Genomic DNA, 21,260 nt, shown 5'->3' on the forward strand with positions numbered 1-21,260 from the left:
CTGCATGTATATGCTGGTCGTCGTCGCTCGGGTTGTCCTGCCAACTCCAGCAGTCGCCAAACAAGCGTGACTCGGCGTAAATGAGATACGTAGCATGAACGGTGCTGCGTGGACGATTGATAGGGGTCGTGAAATTGAAATTGAAATGGAAATGTTGAACGTCAATAGACAAATGCCACCACATAACTTGGCACCAGAACATGGGCGACGAGGCAACGGCGTGCAGCAGTTGGCACGCGCTCTAAGAAGGTACTACGCTGCACCGTATTTGGTGTACATTGCATGGCGCTTTCAATGACGCGACTCGCGTCAATGCTACTGCTACGCTTGACTGCAATCATTGATGGACAGTCTTCGTGGTTGGTCCACCGTCGGCGATTTTCTCGGCAACAAGTCATCATGGGTCTTGCGAATCAAATCAAGGCCTGTGATTGGTCGAAATATGGCGTCCAATTCAAGTTGCGTGCTATCGGTGAAATGCGACGCCACTATATTATAAAATGCTAAAATCACCCAAGTTGGCTATGACGCTACCACAAGGTGGCATCACGAGTACGTTGACACCACGACCGGATTATCATGACGTTGTGTACACAAACACCGTGTCGCGACCACGTTTTGTACGGACCCTAAACAGCTCCGTGATGGCGGCATCATGGATTTATTGGTACACCATGCTTAGTAGCAAGGAGCATAACTCCATGCTACGAGAGTAGGAAACAAGTTTCTTGACCAGTGGTCGATCCCTGTGCCAGATCTGGGAGCAAGTTGGATTGACCACAACGCGAGCACGGTGCAGCATATCACTTGACATATTGTCGAGGGAGGCTCGCTCCAGTGTCAGCACTCGGACGCCATTCTTCAAGTCTCCAGCACCATGACACCGCCAACGACGAAGCGGGGTCTCCACCTCTCGTACCTGTGCCACTTTATCAACGAGCATGGCGGTCAAGCTGAGTTTGCTGGCAAGTCGACGGCCCAAGTTTGCTTTGAGTTTGTCGTACCCCTGACCAAACCCTCGCAGCTTTCACTCGTCGACCACGTCGCCAACGACCCGTCGACCGCCGCTTACGTCGCGCCAGCCAACTGGTATGTTAGCCATGCTTGGCAGTACCTCTTCTTGGAGACGGTCGACAGCCTCGAGCGCTTCTTCGCCGACCGAGATCTTAGTGACGACGCGGTCCTTTGGTTTTGCGTCTTCAACAACAACCAGCACCTCGCGAGCTCGTACCCGTTCGAGTACTGGTCGTCAACGTTCAAGAACGGTCTCGCAGCCATCGGCAACGTGGTCATGATCATGCACCCGTGGAACGACCCGATCGTGCTTCGTCGAAGCTGGTGCGTGTTTGAGGTCTACGTCGCGGTGACCATGGGCGCGCGCTTTGAGATTGCACTTGCTCATGATCAAGAAGCCGCGTTTCTCGACGACATTGGCCAACACGGAGCTTTTCACAAAATGCTGGCGACGATCAAGAGTGCAGAGTCGGAGACGTCGGTGCCAAGTGACCGCGACGGCATCTTCGCGTTGATTCGCGCCGAGACGTCGTTCATTGCTGTCGACCGGCTCATCTTTACAACCTTGACCAGCTGGATCAAGTCGGCGCTCGAAGCATCAATCGCTGTCTCATCATCATCGGCTCTTGCGAGAGCCAAGCGATGGCAGCAGCTCGGGTACATCCACGACAGCTTGCTCGAGTTTGCCGAGAGCGAGCGCTGCTTCCAGGAGGCTTTGCGCTTGTTCTTGGAGACCAACGGACCGGTCGACGCCGACACGTTATCGCTTGGATCGCTGGTCGCATTGGCCATCGCGCACCAGCGCAAGCCCCGCACCGAGTGGGAGCCTCGGTTTCGATCGACGCTCGCCATGGCCTCTGAGCATCTCCGTGCGACGCATGCAACAACATTGGCCGCGCGCACCCACCTCGTCATCTCGCTCATCGAGCAACCTGCGTTTGCTGACGTGCTGCATTTGGCTCTCGAGGATTTTGAATGGCGACGGTCGCAGCACGGCCTGTCAGACGCTCGCACGGCCAAGACCATGTCGCTGGTCGGTTGCGCGTACCTTCATCCCTGTCGTCCGCGGTTCGCGGCGCAAGGCAGCCACGATCGAAGAGACGCTCTTGGGCCGGGACCATCCAGCGACGATGCTGACATTCGGGCGACTCGTTGCTGTGCACTTACAAATGGGCGACGCTGCGCAGGGTGTTCCACTCGCCGAGCGTATTACCGTGACGCGCGAGCGGACGCTTGGCGCGACGCACCGAGACACGTTTGAGAACCGATTCAACATGACGTCATTGACCATCATGGCGGGCGACGTCCCTTCGGCGATGACGCAGCTGCTGTCATTGAAGACGCTCGTCGACGCGTGCCCGCACTTGCGCTACGCCCTTTTTGTCGGTACGACAATCTGCATGGTCTAAGTGTATCGCTACACCTCTTGGTCTAGTCTACAACAACTTGGGCATTGTGTATGCGATGCAAGCCCAACTCGACCAAGCGCTTGCGTCCTATCGCAGCGCCTTTCAAGAGAAGTTTAGTGCGTGGGCACTCTATGCCTTTGCGGTCCACATTACACCTGGGTCTCATGATGGCGTGGCACTTGCCCGCGCGTGCGTCGAGTCGACACCCGACACGGAGCACGAGACGTGGCTTGAGAGCTGCATGGTGTGCTACTTGCCCATCATTGGGGGTACCGTCGCGTGCGCGGCGTGTCCCCAGGACGTCTTCAAGTTTTGCACCCGCTGCCGCGATCAACGATTGTCGCGGCTGATGCGGTTTTGCCGGCACGACCTGCAAGAAACTACGTGGGTGATGACAGTGCCGCTGCGCCGGTTCGTTTTCGAAGAAGTGCTGCGGGCCGACGACGCGGCGTTGGATGACGTTGGTCGACTTGCCGGCGAGTACGAAGTGTACTGCGATACGCACAAGGTGCCAAGAAGCGAGCGCCTGAAGCGATCGGCGATGCCGGGTTTGAACCGCGGCTGGCACCCCATGTAGCGATTGCATCGGGAGGGCTCTCACACCGAATATTACGTAATAAACACGGGTAAATGGGTTGGAGGCTGTGGTGTGCACATCCTTTGCGGCTGTGGCACGATTCTAGTTTCCCGGATCCGCCCGATCCAAATCAAGCCCAACCATTCCATTACTCTGCGTACTAGGTCTCAATACACTGTCGTTGGCTTACGATCCGGTGCCAATCTCACTTGGCCACTCACTCTCGAAGGACCAAGTACAGGGACGAGCTATTGGAAGCTGTTGACCCCACACAGCCATGATCGAACAAACGAGCGACGTGGACCATGGCCTCGATAGACACGCGCTTCTGTACCGTTGAGTCTTGCGTTTTGCGACAACCAGGATTCAACTTCAACATGTGGCGTACTGGAAGGGTCCGATCTGCCAAGCCCATTTGTATCATCGGTTTCTTGGTCAATCGACGGTCCTGACGAGCCCCTACCGATCGATCCAACGACGCCAAGTCGTGGGTCGCGTTGGCGTCGTTTCCCTCCTCATCCATCCAAATCAAACTGCGGCTACAAGTCTCAGCTAGACGATATATACAATATTGTACATATGACAGTCCGATGGTTCGAGCACCAATGCCGCAAGGAAACGTGCTTTCAAGACCCCGATCATGGTTGCTACATGACCGAGGCAGTGGCCACGTTGCTGCTACCCGGTACCACGTAGCACCATCGATGCACCTGCTTGGAGAGACCAGCCAATGACTATCTGCAAACATGATAGCTGCTTACCGCAGGGAATTCGAGTGGACCGCGTACTGTATTGTGCAATGCAACAATCCCGTGCAATGTTGCACGGGATTGTTGTCGCGATCGCCTTCGAACTTCAATTTCGCATACAACGAACACTTGACTCAACTATAGAAAACGAAGTCCAAATCCACTATCATCTATCACCGGAGCGTTGAGACCGGAACGAACGCCGGATGTTGCAGGTGGCAGCATCCGGTCCACCTCAACGACGCCACAAGCAGACGCGTACAATGGCAAGCACGCATGAATCGACAAGTCTTTGTGCTCGGCTTGACGGACTTTGCATTCGTACAGAACACATGCACCGTACAACGTTGAAAAGTTCAAGCGTCGTGCTCGCCATTGAGACGACACAACACACTTCATCTCAATGGCGACCTCGCATTGGCTCCAGGTGGGTATGGAACCTGGCTTGAGACTGCAACTTGAACTTTGCTGACGTGTGTGGCACAGCGCAGCAGCCGTAGGCCTTGAAGGACCGACCTTTTACGGGAAGGAACGAAGGCGTTTAGCCGCTGTGACGGTGCCGTACCTTACTGTACAAGCCTCCCACCGCCATCCGAAGATGATGCATATCTTCCGGATACACGATTGGGTGATCGATTGGCCAATCAATTTGAGGCAATCCATGGTTGACGGAAGTGGACCATTTTTCAAGTGGCCGTGTGGAGCCATGATGCCATCGCAGCGCGCCAAAGAGGTTGCACAACGCCTCCAACGGTGATAACGAGCGTCCATAGCTGGCACTGCACGCAGCGGCGCAACGTGGTGATCTGAACGACGTCGCCTTGCTATTGCATGACGGTGTCAACATCAACGGCACACCCAACGGCGTACAACCGCGCGTGGCGCGTCGATATGATCACAATTTTGTTGACATAGGGATCGACCGCGTTGCACAAGGCGACGTTCAACGATGAATTGGCCGTCGTTGGCTTCCTCCTCACCAACGGCGCCGACATTGAAGCGAAGGACGAGGTGCAATGGTTTGGCTCGTTCGTCAACATTGAAATCGTTGCATTAGGATGGCAACACCCCTCTGATCTTAGCCGTCTTCTTGAATCATGTGTCGGTCGTCCGCCTCCTCTTGGAGAAAGGCGCCAACGTCGACGTCGAGGACTACGTACGTCCAGGAACAAAATCGCTTCCGAATGCGATGTGCTACTATTGTGACGACATTGTGCATGGATCTAGTTTGGCCAAACGCCGTTCTTATTCGCCGAGAAGAAGGGCCACCATCAAGTGACACTTCTTCTGGAAGAGTACCGGTCCATACGAGGCTACGAAGCCACGGTAGTCTCACGACCACGCGCTTGCAGTCACGCAGAATGCATCGTAGCTCGTGAAAGCGCTGCGCGACAAAAAGTACCCGGATGCAGCGACACTCCTCCATCAAGATATGATCGACGCCAACCTACGCGACACCGTACCTCGTTGCTTACATAGCACGAGCTCCTCCCATGTCGATGGATATTAGGACAGGACACCCTTGCTGCATTTGATTGTCGAGACACAAAATCTGTGGCTGCTTCGAACGATGCTCCGCAAGCCAAAACTCGACGTGAACGCGAGAGACAAGGTCCATACGCCTCTTCCTGCTATGTGCGCTACATATGTGGGCGTAGGGTGGACGGTCTGCACTCACACTTGCCATTGCGCTGTCCAACGTTGAGGTGGCACTCGAACTGTACCAAGCAGGCACACGTATCGATTTCGCGAGCACGGTGGGCGTTTAGGTCGGTGTGAGCGACGACAAATCCATCTATAGAGTCTGCTTTCGACGACGCCCATCTTTGGGACGGCGCTGCTCCGCGCCGCCTCGGCCAATGACGATACCATCGTCACTCAACTACTCGGTCTTGGCGTCCACCCTACGTTTGCCAACGAGGTACCGTATTTTCTATTTGCAAAAATCTTGATGGCGACGTAGACTGGCGAGACGGCACTGCATCTAGCGGCAGCCAAGGGCCACACGACCACCGTGACAAAGCTGCTGCAGCCTCATAATTTCGGCGACTACCTCGACGCGACCAATCATGTACGTTTCCCACCTGACGCGGCGTCGGCCGACAGCGTTGCTATGGTGTAGGCGGGTGCAACGCCGCTCTTTGTCGCTATCGCCGGCGGCCATGCACACGTCGTCGGCCAGCTCGTGGCGGCCAATGCGCAAATACATTGCGTGACGAAGGTATGCCAAACCTCGTTGTCGCATCATCATTCGTTGTAGGATGGCTCAACGCTGCTGCACGCAGCGGTCCAAAGTTGTAACACGAGTCTACTCGACCTCGCTCTTTCCTTCTCGAGCGATATCAACGCGCGTGATTCGGTAACTTGGCATCTTATTTACTCTATATACGATGCATTGGCTCGTAGATGGGCCAAACGCCGCTGCACCTCGCGGTCCTCTTGGACCATAAAGACGCCGTGAGTTGCCTCGTGCGCGCCGAAGCCAACGTCTTTGCGATGACAGAGGTATCGCAACGCGTGCCATTGTGTCGAGAGACATCGTATGTCACAGACGGGCATGACGCCGTCAATGACGACCAGTAACCCAGGCGTCCGTGCCATTTTGAAACATGCAGAGACAGCGTTCGACGAGCAGGTGCGTGGCGCCGACCAAGAGGGTGAATGCGAGAGCTGTGTAGATGGCGCGGCACTTGGAGGCCGCTGAACGCCAAAGCGCACCCGCTCGCCGTCACTCGGACGTCAGTGCTTATCGTCACTCGGACGTCAGCGCTCGCCGTCACTCGGACGTCAGTGCCCCTACACATCTAACGACTCGGTCGTTGCCGGTACATTTTCGCCCGAGCAACAGCCATGGTTGGACGCCTTTTTTGCTATTTCGATAGAGTCCCGTCAATCGCCGCAAGGAGCCAGAGTCCAACTTGGTACACTCTGACGAGGTGCATCGTAAACGGACTTGGGGTGTAGAAGCTCGTCGAGGCTGTTCAGAAGCAAACGTATGAAAGAGTGCTCATGCTCTTGGCGGACGGGGGCGACCCGAACGCCACAAACGAGGTAGGACATGCCTGCCGTGGTGCAAAGAGCGATCGATGGTACTAGGCCGGTGACTCGCTTTTGCATCTCGCTGTCATCGGCGGCGACCATAAGATCTTGTCGGTCCTCTCCCAGAAACGAGACGTCCGATTCGACGTTCGCAACGCTGTACAACTTGATGTGTGAGAGGTGCTACCGACGACGACAATGTTGCTGTAGGCCGGCTGGACGCCACTCGTACTCGCAATTCAATTGGGCCGCCGACGCCTGGCGAGCCTTCTCCACGCTGCGGTGCGCACCTTGACACCCGTGGTTTGCACGGTGGCGCGCTCATCTCGCAAGGATCTCGACATGGCGACCCCGCTTCCCGCGCACGGCGTCGTCATGGATGTCACGACCCTGCTCGGAGGGGGTGCCCATGGCAATGTGTACAAAGGCACGTACAAGGGTCGCACGGTGGCTGTCAAGTCTCCCAAAAACCCCACCGACGTTCCGGGCCTTGAAAGAGAGATCGAGACCATGCAACTGTATGTGCCCAAGTAGCTTTCCACCCGCGTTGACGCGCTGTCGATGTAGGTGCCCGTCGCCGTACGTGCTTGGCCTTCTCGCGTACACCAAGTCGCCAAATCCCAAGCTGATCCTCGAGTACATGGACGCAGGCGATTTGCGCAGCTACCTCGTTCACAAGCGACTCGGCCATTCGACTGCGATAGACGTCACGTCGTTGCAGGTTGCATGGGTCGTTGCGAATGCGCTCGCCGATCTGCACCACAACGGCCTCCTCCACCGCGACATCAAGAGCCCGAACGTCCTCCTCTGCTCTCAGAATTACATCAAGCTCGCCGACCTTGGGATTGCCCGCGAGTACGAGTCAAATATGACGACGGGCATTGGGACGCTGCGCTGGATGGCCCCCGAGCTCTTGGATAGACACAAACAGTACGACTCGGCGGCCGACATGTATGCCTTTGGAGCCCTCTTGACCGAGCTCGACACGCTCAAGCTCCCATTTGCATCCGAGGACCTGTCGCTCGAAATCATGCGCAAACTCAGCGAAGGCTCACTTCGCCCGCACTTCACGCCCACCTGTGCGCCGTGGCTCAAGGACCTCGCGACTGCATGTCTGTCGTTCGACCCCAAAGCGCGCCCCACAGCGCAAGAGGTTGTTCATCGTCTGCAACGGCAAATGGACCAGCCACGCGACCGGGCGTACAAAGCCGACTCGATGGCCAACTGTATGGTGGCACCTGTGGCCCGTACGCGCGTTCGTGCCTCGACCCTCCAAAGTGCCCGGGTACGTCGACGGGGTTGATGTTCTGAACTAAAGAGTCGATCGGCGCAACGTAGGCGCCACCACTAGGTCATCTGCAATCGGAAATCGTGGGCGTTGATATGTCGTCGCTGCAATTGGCCCAAGCCCCCATGTCCACACAGCCCCGCCGCACGTCCGCGGCGCAGAGCGTGGGCGCGCTCCCACCGCCAATGCTACCATTACCCGTGGCGTTTCATGAGCAACCAGGGCTGCCTCCAACGCCGTCAAATGGGGCATCGGTGTTTGGCAACACCAAGGTATGCACGGAGATTGGAAAACGTGTACTCATATGCAGTGCTAGTCGTACTCGGGCTGGAGCACCGAAATGCTCGTGGAAACGACGCTGGTCTGTCAGGAGTGCAACACGACCAATAGCCTCCGAGACGTTGTCTGTTGCACACATTGCAATGCCCCGCTGCCACCTGCGTCGCGCAAGCTTCAAGTGCTCTTGCGGCGCTTAAGCATTGCGGCCCAGCGAGGTCTCATCATTGACGTCAAAATCACTTGCGAGTCATGCTCCATCGGCCACCCGATGACACGGGCCAAGTGCGACAGGTGCGACGAAGTGTTCCCCGCCGACGCCACCAAGGTCGCCATCCTTCTCAAGCGCATCGAGCTCGCCAACAAAAGACAAGTGCAGCCGTAAGTGTATACAAACAACATCATTACATTATACCCTTGTTCACGCATTGCTCAACCCACACAACGTTCAAAACGTATCTAGAGTGGTATCGCTCTTATCATATATGTCTTGGTTTTCTATTGTCAAGATGCAGATGGCACGTAGTCGACCACTCTTTGTCCTGTCGGTGGATTCCTGCTTCACATACAGGAGGTGCGGGGTTCGAGCAACTTGTGGGATCGGCACCAAAATGCTTTTCATGTCAACACGGAGCAGCTTTCGAGATCGATCGACTTTATCGCAAACTCGAGAAGGTGGGCAACATGTTCGTCGTCAAAAAGAACTTGCGTATCGCGCCGACCAAGGAGGCAGATCCGGCGGGTGAACATTGATGACCGAGATCACCCAAGAAAATCAATCGACGGTCGTCAAGGACGGCTCGATGTACATGCAAGGCGGCGTGATGTTCAAGAACTGAACGAAGCGCAATGTCGTGCTTGCAGGCACTGCGCTCGGGATCTTCTCGGATGCCGACGACAAGACGTTGCTGCGTATGATGAAGTTGAAAACTGGCCGCTGCACGGTCGCTGCCGTCGACGTCGGCCAAGCGCATGGGCGAGTACTCTTTCGAAGTGAAGGACGACGACCGCAAAAAAACCATGTCGTGTACGTCTGAAGAAGGGAAAATGGAGTGGCTTGATGCGCTCAAGGGCGCGATCGACGCGTCCAATGCATTTCGTCACATGTAAGAGGCGTCTTCTAGCAGTCTAGTTACTGTCACCCAGTTAAGCACGACGCCGCTGCAGTTTGCTGAACGCAATGGCCTTCCCAACCTCACCAACTTTACACTTTTTGCAAAAGATAAGAACATATTTTGGAAGCCTTGGTCCGCTCGAAAATATCATGCCCGATCCGGAGTGCATGTATCAAGTCAACTTGCGTTTGTTTAGTACGGACAGTCGACACGAAATAAAACAGCTAAACACACGCAGATGTGCAGCATTGACCAATCGCAAGCACCATTATTGTGGATTGGTGGAATTTTAGCCAATCCACTTAAGGCAATCAAGAGACACCCACGTCACCGTCGTCGGGTTGTGGTCGTGGGCGCCGATGATTGGTCGATGCATGGCCAATCCAACAACAGAGATTGACCCATTGTGAAAATGTGGCTGTGGAGACAGCGGCCGGAAGAGGTACCGTCGTCGTTGCTGCGTCCAACGACGTCGTTGCTCATGAGCGGTGCCATGTAACCATAGACGGCGCTGTGTTGTGCTGCCAAGGATGGCAACGTGGCCACCGTCCAAGCGCTCTTAGACGACGGCGTCAACATTGAGTGCACGTTCGAGGTTCGTCATTGCTGCGATTGATTAGTTGAAATGACATTTCTATGTAGGATAGCCAAACGCCATTGCATTATGCAGCTGCGAACGGTCATGTGGCGATCGTCCGCTTTTTGCTTGAAAAAGGCGCCAAAATCGAAGCGCGGGAATCGTGGAATGGTGCTACACCGTTGCGCGCAGCTGCGAACCGTTGGCAGTCGGACGTCGTCCGTCTCCTGCTCGAGTACGGCGCTGACTTTGATACAATGGCCAAGGTAATTTGGGTCGCCGCTTCTTAACGTCCACGGAACTTGAGGTGTTTGAAATAGGATGGGTCGACACCGTTGCACCAGTCTGCTCTGTTTGGGTATATGGCGATCGTCCGCCTCTTGCTTGAAAAAGGCGCCAAGGTCGACGCGCAGACCAAGGTACTCGGACGCTTTATCGTCGGGGGATGTCGCATGTTCAGGACGGAGTATATGGAATAGAAAGGGGAGACACCACTGTACAACGCAGCCCGGAACCATCAGCCGGAGATCGTGCGACTCCTCCTGGACAACGGAGCGACTCTTGACGTGCAAGACAAGGTACACGCATCCAGCCCTAGCGCCCTTTACGATCGCTTCTCGACATCGTAGAAGGGGCGTACACCGCGCATGCGAGCTGAGAAAACGGGGTCGTTGGACGCAGCCGAGCTCTTGCGCGACTACCCCCGTAAACACGACTACGAAGCAGCGGTAGACGTCGACTATGACGCGCTACCGGACGATTTCGTTGTCGTAGCTCTGGAAGGCGCTCCGCACAAAGAACATCGCAGCCGCATTGACCCTCGTCAAAAAACGCGTTATCGACCCCAACCTCTGCGACACGGTGCACCTCGCTCTGTGGAAGCTCCTATGGACCTTGCGTATGGGCGCTTGTAGGATGGGACGCCCTTGCTGCACCGTGTATTGGAAATGCCGTCGCTGCGCCACGTTATAGTTGAAAACCGAGAGCTCCGTGTGGATGATACGGACAAGGTACGTCCATTGACACGCGTTTGGTGTCTCTCACAATTCGTTTTGATAAGACGGGGGACACGGCCCTGGCACGTGCTGTCGTGACGGACAACGTCGATGTGATCCTCGCGCTGCTCTATACAGGCGCCCGCGTCGACCTTCTCAGCGAGGTACACAAGGTGTCACAAGCCGATTTTGACCCGGCGCAGGGCCTACGACAGGCGCTTCTTCAAACGCATGTGCTTGGCACTGCTGATCTGCTATGTGCTGTTGCCACAAAGGATGTCGTCAGCGTCCACCGAGCAACCGCGCTGCACATCGCAGCCGCTTGCAACCACACCCAGATCGTTGGTTTGCTCCTCAAGACGGACGCGTCGCTCCGCTACTGCCAAGACCACGTACGTTTTCTTGCTGGCAAATCCACTCTCCCTAAGTTTTGATATAGCATGGGAATCGGCCCCTGCACGTCGCGGCTGCCCGGGGGAATGTTGACACCATCGCCACGCTCCTGGACTTTGACGAGGCGTGCGTCGACATGGCCAACCGTGTACGCGGCGTGTGCCCACGTTCGTGGTAACCACGGTTTTTGATTGACGTAGGCTGGCGAGTCGCCGCTCTATTTGGCTGCTCGGGGTAGCCATCAAGGCCATGGACATTGCGTCACGCGCCTGCTCTCCGCCAACGCCAGCTGTCGATCCATAACCAAGGTCTGTAGTCCAGGGCCTCTACCAACGGCATCGCACGCTCCTTGTAGGACGGGTCGACGGTGCTGCACGCTGCAGCACAGGGTGGTTACTGGGCGATGCAACGACTCGTCGTACTCTGCAGCGATGCGCTGGAGGCACACAATGCGGTGAAACTCCACTCGACACGGTGGCGGTATTGGTACCTGCTCGTATAGATGGGAGAGACGCCGTTGTACGTGGCGGCCAAAGCCAACAACTTTTATGCGGTGCGGAATTTTGTGGGCGCAGGCGCCGACTTGGGTACCGCCCCCAAGGTGCGTGCCGACTATTTTTCGGTCGATAAACTTTGAACGACTCTGGAGTAGGACCCCGAGACGTTGGTAGCGTAGCGATCTGCGATGCGCGTTGCCTCCCACCGATGGCATAGATGGCGATTTTGCAAAGCGCAATCAACGCGCAGGACACGAAGCTGTTGCAAGCACTGGTGCCAGTGGTAGCCGAAGCGGGCCATGTCGCTTGCCTCCGCGACGTTCTTCAAGCCCATAGTCTACCATCCATGGGTCTACCAAAGGCTCTTGGCACCGAGGTACGTCGTGCTTCTCTGCCCAACAGCATGCTTGATATCGGTTGCAGATGCGTCAAAAGGCACTGGCGACCGCGGTGGCCAAGGACAAGCCACAGATTGTGATGGACCTTCTCCACTCGCATGGGTCCGAACTGGCCATTGTCGCCGAGGTGCGTGCACCATGGCGGCTGATGATGCTAACAGTCTTTTTGGCTGTAGACTGCGTCGCCATTGCACTATGCAGCCGCCGCAGGATCGCAACTGGTGCTCGGTATGCTGCTCGCGACTCCTGGCCTCCAGATCAACGCCGTCAACAAGGTACTCCATCACGACGTCCGCCCTTGTAGCTCAATGCAATGTCGCAGGAGGGATATACGGCGCTGGCCATTGCCGTCAACGAAGGCCGACTCGACGCAGCGACTGCGCTAGTCACTGTCGGCGCAGACGCGTCCATTCATTTGCCCGTCCGTGCATGATCCGATGGCAAATCACATTTGACAAACGGTGTAGGATGGCTCGTCGGTGCTCCACGCCGCCGTCGCACTGGAGGCCCACAGCTCCGACATGCTGCAGATGTTGTTGTCGTCCTCGACGCTTGAGATCGACCAGACCGACGCGGTGCGTTCTGCTTCTATCAACTTTACGCAGATAGCATTTGCACGCTAGATCGGCCGTACGGCGCTAGCGTGCGCCGTCCTCGCGGAGCGTGACCACCTTGTGCAACTGCTTGTCGAAGCGGGCGCCGACGCGACACTGCCGTTGCGAGTACCCCACCATAGTCGTGTCGGCAGAGTAACCTTATCCTATCTCGTACTAGAACGGACAAGATTTGACCATATTGGCAACCGCCGCCCAACGTCGACACCAAAGCATCGCGTCGTACCTCAACGACCAAGTGCATACGGCCGCGCTCGACGTAGCTTGTCGCGCGGTGGCAGCTTCTCACACGTAGCATTTAGATATCGGCCGCCGACATCACGTCGTTCGAGTCGTTGGGCAAGGGCGGCGGTGGTGCTGTCGTCCGTGCGTCGTACAATGACCGTGCAGTTGCAATCAAGAAGCCCTTGTACGGGTCGGTGCGGGAAGCCATTCCGATGCGAGAAGAGATCGACAACACCACACTGTACGCTTTGATGCCGAGTCCTACGCTAAACCAGTGAGTAGGTGTCGGTCGCCGCACGTCGTGCCGCTGTTGGCGACGGTCGATTATGCTTCGAACCACCCACAGATGGTGCTCGAGCTCATGGACCAAGGGGACCTCTTCCAGTACCTGTGCACGAAGCGCAAGGGTGAGCCGGTGATCACGGAGATCACGACAATGCAAGTGGCGTGGGCGATCGCGAATGCCCTTCAAGTGATCCACGGTCTCGGCAAGGTGCACCGCGACGTCAAGAGCTTGAACGTCTTTCTCTCATCGACCCATGGAGTCAAGCTCGGCGACTTTGGCACGACACGGACCCTCGAGACGCTCATGACGGGCAACGTCGGGTCGCAACTCTGGATGGCCCCCGAGGTCTTTCGCGCATACGACTACAACCCAAGCCAGGACGATGACCGAACGCTGTACACGTCGGCCGCCGACGTTTACTCGTTTGGTATCATCTTGTCCGAAGTTGAGACGGGCCACGAGCCGTATGCGAACCATGGCGGCAACGTCATTGCTGACGTGCGCGCCGGGACACTGCGTCCGGATCTGGGCCAAAATTGCCCGCCTTGGCTCCGCAAGCTCGCGACCGCGTGCTGGGCGCAGGAGGCATCGATGCGCCCGACAGCCAAGCAGATCGTCCAATACCTCGCCAAGCGGCTTTACGATCATGAGCGTGACGAAGCGTACGATGACGACGATGACCTTGCGCCCAAGTGTGTGGACCACGCTAAGACGACGATGGCCACGAAGGACCTCTTCTCCATTGCCGAGGAGCCGTAGCCATGGACGATTGTCTTTGCCGGATGAAATAATCATTTGCATTTTGCCCATAATGTCTTGTCTTCGAGTATAGATAGGGTCAAGCTTTTCATACTTACTTCCGTTGCATCGGTGCGTACGCGTTGGTTTCTGCGATGGCGCAAAGACCTTCAGAGCAGCTACCAGAGCTGCACGAGCCCTATCCATGGTTGGCGATCGTGACGAGCTAAATCTTCATCGACAACAGAGCACCGTCGAACGACCGCAAAGCCAAGGTAGCTCGACGCGCACACGATTTGGAAATTGGTATGTTTCGACGCCGCTACAGAAGAAATGGTCTCTACCTCGGTCCGCCCCAGCCCACTTGAGACGAGGTGCGATGGCAAAAATGGTTGCCGTCGTGCACCGTTTCACTTTGCATTTGTCCAATCTGAATATCCGTGCACATTTGCACGGGATTGTTGTTGTTGAAGTGGGTCGTCTATTAAAATAGATACGTAAATCTACGCTAAATAAAATTGTCGGACTTTCTTCGTTGTGTAGGCGCTGGTGATGATCTTGATCTAGGCCGGCGGAGGCAGGAGCGCGATCCGCGGGACAAGGTGCTGGCACGGCCACTCGTGTTGAGCGAGGAGCCGGAGAAGGCGACGTAGAGCCATCTCCTGGGTTTTGAACGAGGCTGTGGTGCAAGTGCATTTGAGCGACACGCGCCGCTTTGACGGCAATCGTCCATGGGCTTGGCAGTGGGAGGTCGGCGCGAAAGACGCGATCGTTGCGGACGCGCCAGACGTTGAACCAGACGCAGGCGCGGAGCACTGGCCAGAGGCAGCGGAACGCGGCTCGGTACATGCTTTGCACGGGATTGTTGAGGTGATATATTCTTGATGAAATCATTCAAGTATCAAGTAGGCAGCGATTGTGATTGGTCGGTGGATTCGTCCGTCGTTGGCGATTTTTTTCATTTTCCAATTGGCCGGCTCGCGGCACTGCAGAATGACTAGCACCGAGGTACCCTAGGAGCCGCATAGAAGTTTGACAATATTTCCACGGGAAGGACTCTAACGATATAGACGTTAAACTGTAGACGCAATACACGACAGCATTGTTGCTACGTGCCGTCGCCAGTGGCGATACCGACGACGTCAGTCGCCTCTTGGACAAAGGCGCCGACATTACAGCACACTTTCCCGTACCAGCTTCCTACCGATATTGGGTTGATGAATGCATGGACATAGGACGGCCTCGACCTTCTCGCAATGGCCGTGCGCCATGGCCACGACCAACTCGCTCGCGTGCTTCACGATCGCATGTACCCGTCGGTAGCGTCGGTACGAGTTTTCTACACGATTTGTGGCGTCGCATTGGGGAATAGGTTGCGGCAACGGACGTGCGCTTTGAAGGTCTCGATCGCCTTGATTCAGGAAGATTCTACGAAGTGCAAAAAGGCGTCTACAACGACGCACCCGTTGCAGTCAAGCAGCCTCATCACTTCAGCCCACGCAGTTCGCGAACGCTGCGCGAGGATGCCCAACTCCAAAAGACGTGCGATCGCCCTATTTCCTCGCTCGTGATCCTACAAACTAACCATTCATGCGATAGGATTCGGTCGCCGTACGTACTACCGCTGCTCGCCACCGTCGACCTCGACTCCAAGAAGCCACAACTGATCACGGAGTTCATGGACCAAGGCAACGTTTTGGATTACCTTCGCAAGAAGCGAGAGGGCGAGCATGTGGCCGTGGAAGTCACGACCGTGCAAGTGGCGTGGGTGATCGCCAACGCACTCCAAGACCTCCATCGCCAAAGCATCATTCACCGCAATGTCGAGAGCCGAAAAGTACTTCTCTCCACCACGCATGGCGTCAAGTTCAGCGGGTTTACCTATGCGCGAACGGTCGTTGGGCTCAAGACTGCTAACGTCGGTACGATGCTGTCGATGGCACCCGAAGTCCTCCGTCGCGACTACGAAGAGGAAGCGGCGTCTGCCGACATTTACTCGTTCGGCGTTGTGCTCACCGAGCTCGACAAGGGCAACGCGCCATACGCCAACTCTGGTGATTTTTCCTTTGAGATGGCGAGGCGCGTGGGTGACGGAAGCCTTCGCCCGACAATGAGCCCGAACTGCGTGCCATGGCTGCGCGAGCTCGCGGACCGCTGCTTGGCGGCTGACCCAGCGGAGCGCCCGACGGCATCGGACATTGTGGCGATTTTGGCGCAACACCTCGACGCCACAGATACATGTATCAACGTCCCACCAGCTCCGTCTCAGCAACTCCTGTACAGCGGACCGAAAAGCAGTTTTCAACCCACCGTATGCATCCCGAGTCTTCTTGCACTGATGCCACTCTCTGGATGTAGATGGAGACGACGCCAACGTTGATCAAATATGTCCAAAGCTCAGCCAGCCAACTGTACGCCATCACTGCCACGGTGCCACCGTTGCTCCACCTACAAAAGACTAAATTCGTCGTAGGCGCGTCTCTGCGACGCTGTTCGTTGTGGCCTCGTAGATGACGTCATCGCACTGCTCAGCGACGGCGCGGATCCCAATGGCTGCGACTCCCTTGTACGACTCGTCTTATTCGTCTATATAGCAACATTCCAGCTTAGTTTTTTCGGGGGCCACTCGACTGGGCGAGTCTGCGAGGCGACGTGAACATCGTCAAGCACCTTGTGAAGGCCGGCGCCAATGGTCGCGTTACCGATTCGGTACGCAACGAAGGCAACTATGTCTCCTCTCATGTGCTTCTAGTCCACGACCACGCCACTTGTCATGGATGACCATCCAAGTGCGACCTCAGTCCTCCAAGGTGCAAGCTCCATGCTTTAATCCGAGCCATGTGGTTCAAGTCAAAGCTCTGCTACGCCACCTCCAAGTCTAGGCTAGGCTAACTTCAGTTTAGCCATTGTTAAGTTGCCTCGGAGCAAGTGGTTATTTTCCGGTAAATATAAAGTTACACAGCACTCCCATGGGCCCTTTTCTTGTCAACGTGACCGACCCATCGCTCGCAGTCTTGGCCTGCAGCACCGTTTCGTCCGTTGAAAGCACAAGAAGACCGAGACGACGAACGCATTTGCGCAATGCAGTCGCCAAGAAGCGAGATTGACGTGGTCGTCAACGGACCAGCAATCGACGTAGAAGCGTTCTTTGTGGACCGTTGCTTCGAGATGAACGAACAAGTCGGAGTTTATCGCGCCTTCTCACTCGATTGAAACTCGGATGTTATTACAATACGGCGCTGTATGCTGTGTGCTGGTTGGCCTCTTGCACGAGCAGATCCGGTCCATGTTGCTAATAGCCTTCCTACAACGTGCCACGTCATCCATGTGGTCGGCGTTTCAAGGCATAGATTCGTGGGCATGGAGACGGGTGACAGTTGTTCAATCGAGTAGGGTTAGGGAAATCCAAACAGCACCATTTGAAACGAAAAGAATATGACATTTTTCATACAGCATAACTAAATACGGACAATGCTCTACATCGTCTTGACCGAAGTCGTGTTGCCAAGACCGGCGATCGCGACTTGGTCGACGACCGAGAGGTAGCTCGCCACGTACGCCGGGCGAAAGTGGTCGTTGTCGCGCATGAGCGGCTCGCCGACGTTCGAAACGACGTTGCAGTCGTCCTTCCAGCACTGGTTGTCGGTGTAGTCGATGATGGTGCCGTTCACGGCCTTGACCGCACCTTCGACCATCGCAATGAGGTCGGCGTGCGCGGCCTTGTACGCCGACTTGCTCACGGGCGACACCGCACCGACGCTGTTGCCATTGAGCATGTTGGCAAAGTTGAACGCCGGGCCTTCCGGGTTCAACGTCGCCACAAACACCTTGATACCAAGGGCGGTGAAAGCAGCGAGCTCGCTCTGGAAGGTCGCAATGAGCTGCTTGGCGTCCTTGGGGCTCTGGTTGGTGCACGCGTCGACGTAGCCGGCGGTGCAGCACTGCGGCGAAGTACCGTGGTCGGCCGCACCGGCGTTCGGGCGAATCCACTGCGGCCAGTCGGTCGCGTAAAAGACTGCCTTGGGCTTGACCTGCTTGATCATGTCGACGACGTCGGCGTGCCCCGGGGTGCACGCGAGCGGCGGCGTGCCGTTCCGCGTCTTGAACACAATGGTGGGAAATGGCGCCGACTTGGTGACGGCTTGGTGGTAGAGGTACGAGAAGCGCGGCTTGAGCATATGCCCGTGCGAGTCGCCAAAGACGATCACGAGGTTGTCCTTCTGGCCCATGTTCAAAATCATATTCTCCGATGTCGGAATATACGGCGACCCGGCATCGACCGTGTGAAACTCTGGCCCGTCCGGCTGGTAGTCGCCCTTGGCTGCGAGAATCTTGGCGACCGTCGGCGACTCGTACATGGGCGGCTTGCTCATGTTGGGCACTTCTGCCGCCGACCCGTTGGTGTGCGTCGCAACCGGCGTCAGAATCGGACCCGATGAGATCGGCTTGGGCTGCGACAGCACCGAGAACGTCGTCGGATAGTGCGTCATGCACAGACCGAGCGCCAAGAGGATGACCATGCAGAGCGAGAGACCTGGCACGACAAGCTTGTGCTTGCGGCGTCGCAGCAGGTTCTCGACGCCATACAAGGTAAGCACACTCGCAGCGACCGAGTAGACGATCATCATGTACGGCGACTGATACCACGGGCGCAGCGCGTCATTGGGAAAGCGAGCCTTGGCGTACACAAGCAGCGGCCAGTGCCAGAGATACAGCGCGTAGCTAATGTGCCCGATAAAGACCGCCGGGCGCAGCGAGAGCGTCCACTTGTGCAGCAGCGTGTCAGGGCCCGAGAGGATCAAGAGCGCGGCGCCGACGGTCGGGAGGAGCGACCACCACCCAGGAAAGGCCATCGATTCGTCAATGCACACAAAGCCGACGATGATGAGGGCAAAGCCGACGGCGCAGACTGCGGTTGCACCGAGCGGCGAGACTGACGAGAGGCGGGGCACGGACGGGTCCAAGCTCATGTAGGCGAGGAGACCGCCCATGGCCATTTGCCAGAAGCGGCAAAAAGGAAAGTAAAACGACCAGTTGTTGTTGCCGTCGTAGCCGAGCAGCGAGATGTTGAGCGCAAAACTCGCAACCAAGATGAGGACTTGGCCGGCGACCGCGGCCTTGGCCGGGAGCTTGGCCAGCAACGCGACCACGAACGGCCAAAAGATGTAGAATTGCTCTTCGACACCGAGCGACCAGAGGTGCAAGAGCGGGTCTTCTTTGACGCTCGATGAAAAGTACGTTTGCTTGAGGAAGAGCACTTGAATGTTGGCGCCAAAGACGGCGCCGGCCGTGAGCGTCTTGGCCATGCTCACAAGCGCGTCCTCCAGGTACCAGAAGCACCCGGCGACGATCGTGAACGTGAGCACGAGGATCAAACCTGGGAAGATGCGCCGGATACGCCGGCTGTAAAAGTTGGCGTACGTAAACTTGCCTTGGCGCGTCTCCTTGAAGAGGATGCCCGAGATGAGGTACCCGGAAATGACAAAGAAGATGTCGACACCGATAAAGCCGCCCGGAATGCTCGTGGGATACGCGTGGAAGACGACGACCGGGATCACAGCGAGCGCGCGGAGACCGTCAATGTCGGGCCGGTACGAGAGCGAGTGGGCCGGCGCCGGCGCCGCCGGTGGCGACCCGTCAACGACCACCGTGACCATGCTCTGGATGTCGTCGCGGGGCGTCTCGACCTCGTAGTGGTCGGACGCAACCGGGCTACGACCGTGGCGATCGTCGTCGTCGTTGTCGTGCAGGTGGCGCATCGGCGTCGGTGGCGCCGTCGGTGGTGGATAGGCCATCTGTGTGGTCGGCGGCAAATGTGAGAATGAGCCCAACGCTCCGCGCCGCCGCCGCACGGTGCCATTCCCACCTGCCCGGCTGACCGCCTGTCGCGCGACAAAAGATTTGGTTGGCGGTTTCAAACGGCTGCTGACCACAAGCCGTGCAGACCGGTTGATGCAACCATACCGCTCGCAAGTTACACTACAGACGACGGCGTAAGGGCGAGCCAGGTTGCGTTGACACTTGAGACTTGTGGAGGGCGTGTTGTTGCTATCAAAGTTACGTGGACGTCGTGGTCGTCCGACCTGTCGCCACTTCGCACGGTAGCACCCAACGGATGGTTGCTGGGATCGGTCGCCGCGAAATTTTGAGCCGATCATCGGCGCCAACGACATCGCTCTCGTGTACAGTGTATTGCGGTATTTACGGTACCCGAGAAGGCGCGCCGACCACCATCGAACACACGGAACGTTGTGACGACAGCTAGCCCACGGACGCCTATCAGGCAGTATAAAGCTGCATCTTTGGCCCAGCACCGCCGCTACAAAGAAGGAATCTGGCTCGCAAAGGGAAGTTGACGGGAGAGACAACCATCAAGTACTGGTCCCATCGAGGTGTGCGTCGGTTTTTGCGAGCGACCCAGGTTGGATTGAGCGGTAGAGAAGGTCGGTCGCTTGTCTCTATCACGGAATCCGCATTCGGTTGCTGGTCGCCGGATCGAACCGTGCGACGAACCAGCGTCCATTCCGCCCCCCGAGGTTGGAATATCGTCGTACGCGCGAAATCTTCCAGAAAAATGGGTGATATTAGACCCGGAACCCATCGAGCAGCGCATGTCGCAGCTCCCTTCTAATACCGGTTACCGGTATGGTACGAATACGGGAGAAGCACAGCTTGCTTCACGTGTGTCGCGCTCTCGCAAGCAAGCGCAGAAATCAACACATCTCGAGGTGACCGGCTGATTATGTCGAGGACCCGAGCCACCCGCACACCAGGTTTGTAGGCGTCGGATTTTAAATTCTGTGACTAGAAAAACGCCTCTTATTCACGGAAGCAAATTTTGGAACGTCGCTGCAAAAGGGAAAAAACCTGGTCGTGCAAGGATTTAAGATTCAAATGATGTAAGGAGCGGTTCATAACTACGGACAAGCACGACGTTGAGGGTATCGCGAACACTGGCAGGCCCAAGCTACGACGACTCGGTCGCCAGAGAGACGCTAAGATCGCGTCGTCTTGTTCTTCTTTGCATTTTGCATTCGGAAAGGACGTGTGCGAACGGCCGTGCCCCTTGG

General features: G+C 56.6%; 5 protein-coding genes across 5 annotated transcripts; 4 read left to right on the plus strand and 1 right to left on the minus strand.

Annotated features, from left to right (window-relative positions):
• Window positions 1-877: 877 nt before the first annotated feature.
• SDRG_15509 (hypothetical protein) lies at window positions 878-3,000 on the plus strand (the record flags this gene model as incomplete). Its single annotated transcript, XM_008621684.1, has 3 exons — window positions 878-2,047; window positions 2,097-2,400; window positions 2,450-3,000. The coding sequence occupies 3 exons, from the start codon at window positions 878-880 to the stop codon at window positions 2,998-3,000; spliced, it is 2,025 nt and encodes a 674-aa protein (XP_008619906.1).
• A 1,455-nt stretch (window positions 3,001-4,455) lies between these two features.
• On the plus strand, window positions 4,456-8,760 carry SDRG_15510 (serine/threonine protein kinase; the record flags this gene model as incomplete). The annotated part of the gene is made up of 22 exons (XM_008621685.1): window positions 4,456-4,482; window positions 4,523-4,615; window positions 4,665-4,760; window positions 4,807-4,905; window positions 4,977-5,075; window positions 5,122-5,208; window positions 5,260-5,361; window positions 5,408-5,506; window positions 5,551-5,670; window positions 5,713-5,820; window positions 5,872-5,970; window positions 6,010-6,108; window positions 6,156-6,254; window positions 6,301-6,384; window positions 6,428-6,574; window positions 6,632-6,670; window positions 6,714-6,800; window positions 6,846-6,947; window positions 6,999-7,306; window positions 7,356-8,073; window positions 8,127-8,348; window positions 8,393-8,760. 22 exons carry the CDS (start codon window positions 4,456-4,458, stop codon window positions 8,735-8,737), a joined length of 3,279 nt encoding a protein of 1,092 aa, XP_008619907.1. The 3' UTR covers window positions 8,738-8,760.
• A 1,119-nt stretch (window positions 8,761-9,879) lies between these two features.
• Window positions 9,880-14,263, plus strand: SDRG_15511 (TKL protein kinase; the record flags this gene model as incomplete). The annotated part of the gene is made up of 24 exons (XM_008621686.1): window positions 9,880-9,909; window positions 9,973-10,062; window positions 10,110-10,310; window positions 10,365-10,463; window positions 10,524-10,622; window positions 10,674-10,772; window positions 10,819-10,905; window positions 10,959-11,054; window positions 11,105-11,203; window positions 11,255-11,431; window positions 11,479-11,580; window positions 11,633-11,740; window positions 11,788-11,886; window positions 11,935-12,033; window positions 12,085-12,099; window positions 12,147-12,305; window positions 12,353-12,454; window positions 12,504-12,602; window positions 12,650-12,748; window positions 12,795-12,902; window positions 12,951-13,049; window positions 13,102-13,200; window positions 13,244-13,407; window positions 13,449-14,263. The coding sequence occupies 24 exons, from the start codon at window positions 9,880-9,882 to the stop codon at window positions 14,209-14,211; spliced, it is 3,192 nt and encodes a 1,063-aa protein (XP_008619908.1). The 3' UTR covers window positions 14,212-14,263.
• Window positions 14,264-15,166: 903 nt separating this feature from the next.
• Window positions 15,167-17,154, plus strand: SDRG_15512 (serine/threonine protein kinase). The gene is made up of 9 exons (XM_008621687.1): window positions 15,167-15,198; window positions 15,275-15,379; window positions 15,426-15,518; window positions 15,563-15,732; window positions 15,790-16,501; window positions 16,549-16,601; window positions 16,664-16,756; window positions 16,801-16,899; window positions 16,943-17,154. Exons 1-7 carry the CDS (start codon window positions 15,184-15,186, stop codon window positions 16,698-16,700), a joined length of 1,185 nt encoding a protein of 394 aa, XP_008619909.1. The 5' UTR covers window positions 15,167-15,183; the 3' UTR covers window positions 16,701-16,756; window positions 16,801-16,899; window positions 16,943-17,154.
• A 449-nt stretch (window positions 17,155-17,603) lies between these two features.
• Window positions 17,604-19,998, minus strand: SDRG_15513 (hypothetical protein). The gene has a single exon (XM_008621688.1). It carries the CDS (start codon window positions 19,983-19,985, stop codon window positions 17,667-17,669), a length of 2,319 nt encoding a protein of 772 aa, XP_008619910.1. The 5' UTR covers window positions 19,986-19,998; the 3' UTR covers window positions 17,604-17,666.
• Window positions 19,999-21,260: the final 1,262 nt, after the last annotated feature.

The sequence above is a fragment of the Saprolegnia diclina genome (genome assembly GCF_000281045.1).
Source record: "Saprolegnia diclina VS20 unplaced genomic scaffold supercont1.94, whole genome shotgun sequence".
Classification (NCBI taxonomy): Eukaryota; Oomycota; class Saprolegniomycetes; order Saprolegniales; family Saprolegniaceae; genus Saprolegnia; species Saprolegnia diclina.

Excerpts from the sequence above, each read along its gene's own strand:
- SDRG_15512 (XM_008621687.1), top strand. Across the intron at positions 16,502-16,548 it reads AAAGCAGTTTTCAACCCACC|ATGGAGACGACGCCAACGTT; the intron begins GTATGCATCCCG and ends CTCTGGATGTAG. Across the intron at positions 16,602-16,663 it reads CAAAGCTCAGCCAGCCAACT|GCGCGTCTCTGCGACGCTGT; the intron begins GTACGCCATCAC and ends AATTCGTCGTAG.
- SDRG_15513 (XM_008621688.1), bottom strand. The coding sequence starts at position 19,985 with ATGGCCTATCCACCACCGACGGCGCCACCGACGCCGATGCGCCACCTG.